The sequence below is a fragment of the Olea europaea genome, chromosome 8 (genome assembly GCF_002742605.1).
Source record: "Olea europaea var. sylvestris chromosome 8, O_europaea_v1, whole genome shotgun sequence".
NCBI classification, from domain to species: domain Eukaryota; kingdom Viridiplantae; phylum Streptophyta; class Magnoliopsida; order Lamiales; family Oleaceae; genus Olea; species Olea europaea.
The window spans coordinates 17,489,087-17,493,125 of NC_036244.1; the positions used below are offsets into that span (position 1 = coordinate 17,489,087).

A 4,039-nucleotide genomic window follows, 5' to 3' on the forward strand; every position below is an offset into this window, starting at 1 on the left:
TGGAGATGAAAGTTTTTTCCCATTCTACTTTATTGAAGACATCAAATTAATTCTAATTAGGTTAAAGAATAGCAAAAAATAAAAAATAAATCTGCAATCCTCTTAATTTAACTCTATCGTGTTATTTAGGTCATTTCTAACTAGGGTGGACCCAAGAACATGATTAAGTGGGGCGAGACAGAATTATGTAAAAATTATGGATCCGCCCTTGATTCTAATTATATGATATATCCCAATTAATTGTATTTTTTACAATCAGAATATTTGTACATAAATTATAATTGAAAATTGAATACTCAAAATCTCAAATAATATACACACTCAAAATCTCAAATAATATACACACTATTCTTTAGATTGGACCGACACTAACAAATTTACAACAATTAAGCTATTATATAATCCTTTTTGACAATTTCCGTTGATTTAAAAAATAGTTTTTAACAATTTTTAAAATGAATGAATGTATTAGTATCGAATGAAAAATTGTCTATCAAAATTGTATAAATAGCATAATTTAATTAACAAACCCTCAGCGAAAACTGAAAGGAGCAAAAGTGTGTATTCTGCGTTTTTGTTATTACAACTTGGGATGTGGGGCCCTTTTATTAGACAGAGGACTCTTTATCCGTACAGAACCACAATATTCTATTATTATTAAATAGTAGATTTAGAATAAAGATAGTTAATTAATTAATTTAATTAAGGTGCAGTGGCCCACAGAAAATGTTTGATTTTCCATATTGAGAAAACAATAGGTTGGAGAAAGCTATGAATCAAGAATGCAAGCACCAGTGGAAAAATCCTTATCCAAATTCCTTGAGAACAATTTTTTTTTTTTTTATCGAACAACATAATAATAATACACTTAATTATTATTAATTTGATTGAGTTAACGAGACTAGAAATAAGTCTAACATATTAAGATTTCGAGTTCCATCTTAAATGTCAATTTTTTAGAAGAAATAATACAACTGTTATAAGTTGGTTTATATTTCATTTTTATTTGATGTGAAATTTTATACCTTAATATGGTGACTCGTTTGATCAATTTTTGTGTCTTAATCGGATTGAGTTGAGTTTAATGGACTCTAATACGATATTAAGATTTGGGGTTACATCTTACAATGTCAACATTGTTAAGATGAATAACTCAAACTCTTATTAGTTGTTTTATATTTTTTTTTATCTTTATTTGATGTGAAATTTTACCTCTTAATAGAACATTCATTACTTAATAATAAAAAATATTGAAAAATATGAATATATAAGGAATTGAAGATGAAGTCTTGATAGTGATTATGAGAATTGATTTTTCAATCGTTAGAAAACAAATGGATCCCACCTGTAAGTGAAGAGTAAAAAATAATGGTTAAAAAATCAATTTTTTTGAGTGAAAAATTGTTACAAAACGGAGCTAAGTTTTTTCAATGTTCCAAATTGATCTATTTGCCGACAGCACATAAATGTAAATTTGTATGTGTTTTTCCTCTTAGCGAATAATGACAAGAAATATGGAGAAACGAATCCAATCATGCCAGCCAACAGGTAAAAAAAATTATGGGAAAATTCTTGTTGGATGAGCCTTGTCTTCGACTCTATCCATCCCCAATTAAAATTGGCCCATATTTCCCCCATCCTAGACTAGTGAAACCGTGTCAATATATAAATTTTCTTTATCACCTTGATGCTGATACTTCATCAGAATCTCCTCTATTATTTGCTGCTGCCAACTTTTATTACACCAGTAGTAACCGCCCACCCCCATCCCCTCCAACACACACATACACACAATTAGATAACAGTTATGCTATATGTACAGTTAATTTGACAGATGATGAGGGTCAAATCAAGAGTCAAAATGCATGTTGTTTTATCATCTGTCAACAAAAGTGTAAAATTATCTGTACAAGTAACTTAATTAAATAGATAAATACAGAGAGAGAGAGAGATAGCATGCTAAGGTTCAGCAGCAGTAGCAGGAAGAGGGAAGGGGGGATGAACTTACTAAAACGCGGTCTGGTCATGTGAATATCATCAACTTGCTCTTTATCTATACTGCCTTGCCCCACCTAACATACACAGCCCACAACACACACATACTTTCTAGAGTTAAAACCTACCCTTACCTTACCCCTACGCCCACCCTCTACCCCGCACCACCCTCACCCCACTCCACACTCTCATGAATCTTCCTAGTTCCTTACCATCTATGGGGTTGACCCACTTCACCCACATCTTAACATCTTCATTTTTCTTTTTTAAAATCTGTACAAATTTTATGTAAACTATTATTGTATATTTGTATTTCATGCATAAACTTTGGACACCTCCTATATATAATCATCCCTCTTCTCCACAAATCATTTCATAATTCACACTGCTTTCCTTTCCTTCTCTCTCTTTCTTCTGCTCTTCACCTTTATTTCCAAGAAAATACTTCAAAATCTTTAACGGAAAATGGATACAAGTTGTATAGATGAAAGCACAACCAGTGATTCTGTATCCATGACACCGATCTCCGTGGCCTCGACGTTGCCGGTGACTAAGTCGCCGGAGAGTCTCTGCCGTGTCGGAAGTGGCACGAGTGTGATCATAGATGCAGAGGTCGGTGTTGAAGCTGAGTCGAGGAAGCTTCCTTCTTCGAGATTCAAAGGTGTAGTCCCTCAGCCTAATGGCAGGTGGGGTGCACAAATCTATGAAAAGCACCAAAGGGTTTGGTTAGGCACTTTCAATGAAGAAGAAGAGGCAGCCAGGGCGTACGATATCGCCGCCCAAAGGTTTCGAGGCCGAGATGCAGTCACTAACTTCAAACCATTGTCTGAAAGTGAAGAAGATGATGTTGAAACAGCCTTCTTGAATTCTCGTTCCAAGGCTGAGATTGTCGACATGTTAAGGAAACATACATACAGTGATGAACTCGAACAAGGCAGGAAGAACTATGGCTTGCTCGATGGCAGTGGCAGAAGGTTCACCAATAAAGACGGCGTTTTCAGCTCATTTGGTGGCAGCGATAGGGCGGCCAAAGCCCGAGAACAGCTCTTTGAGAAGGCGGTGACTCCTAGCGACGTAGGGAAGCTCAACCGCCTGGTTATTCCAAAACAACACGCAGAAAAAAACTTCCCTTTACAAAGTGGGAACAATTCCAAAGGGTTGCTTCTAAATTTCGAAGATTTGGGTGGAAAAGTATGGAGATTCCGATATTCTTATTGGAACAGTAGCCAAAGCTACGTCTTGACAAAAGGCTGGAGTAGATTTGTCAAGGAAAAGAACTTGAAAGCCGGAGACATTGTGAGCTTTCAACGATCAACCGGACCAGATAATCAACTCTACATCGACTGGAAACCGAGGAACGGATCGAACATTACCCAACCCATTCCGATGGTAAGACTGTTTGGAGTGAACATATTCGAGGTACCAAGTAATGAAAGTTTCAGTAGTGGAAAAAGGATGAGAGAAATGGAGCTTTTGGCATTAGAATGTAGCAAGAAACAAAGGGTTATTGATGCTTTGTAACAATCTGTATTCCAATTTGTTTTTTGTTATGGGTTTGGAGTAGTGCAGATGTTCCTGTTGGAAGGAGAAATGTTGTTGCAAGTTGCAAAAGTTAAATTGTATAAAGATAACAAGGCTGAAGAGCTGGAAATGATTAGGTGGGAGAAATATGGAAATACAAAACTTTGTCAATTTGTTCTTTCAAAGTTTATGTGAACTGATTTTCATATATTTTTGACATACTTTTTGTTTTGTTTTTGGTTTTTTTGAATATCTCTATGTTCTTGTACTAATACATATTAAGCCTATCAAAGCATAGGCGTTTAGAGCTTAATTAGGCATGAATAGATATTTAATTGAGATATAAATGTAACACATTCGTATTACCTTTATACTGTCTCGTCTAAAAATTTAAACAGGCATTATCGACAGAATATTGTATCTACTTCTAGTTTATATTTATTGCATGTTAATGATATACAAAATACATGAAGTGATGAAACTTTAATAAATGAGATATAAAGCACGATTCGAGCCCATGAAA

General features: G+C 34.8%; 1 protein-coding gene across 1 annotated transcript; it reads left to right on the plus strand.

Annotated features, from left to right (window-relative positions):
* The first annotated feature begins 2,314 nt into the window (after window positions 1-2,314).
* LOC111399031 (AP2/ERF and B3 domain-containing transcription factor RAV1) lies at window positions 2,315-3,737 on the plus strand. The gene has a single exon (XM_023026230.1). The coding sequence runs from the start codon at window positions 2,461-2,463 to the stop codon at window positions 3,514-3,516; it is 1,056 nt and encodes a 351-aa protein (XP_022881998.1). The 5' UTR covers window positions 2,315-2,460; the 3' UTR covers window positions 3,517-3,737.
* The last annotated feature ends 302 nt before the right edge of the window (window positions 3,738-4,039 follow it).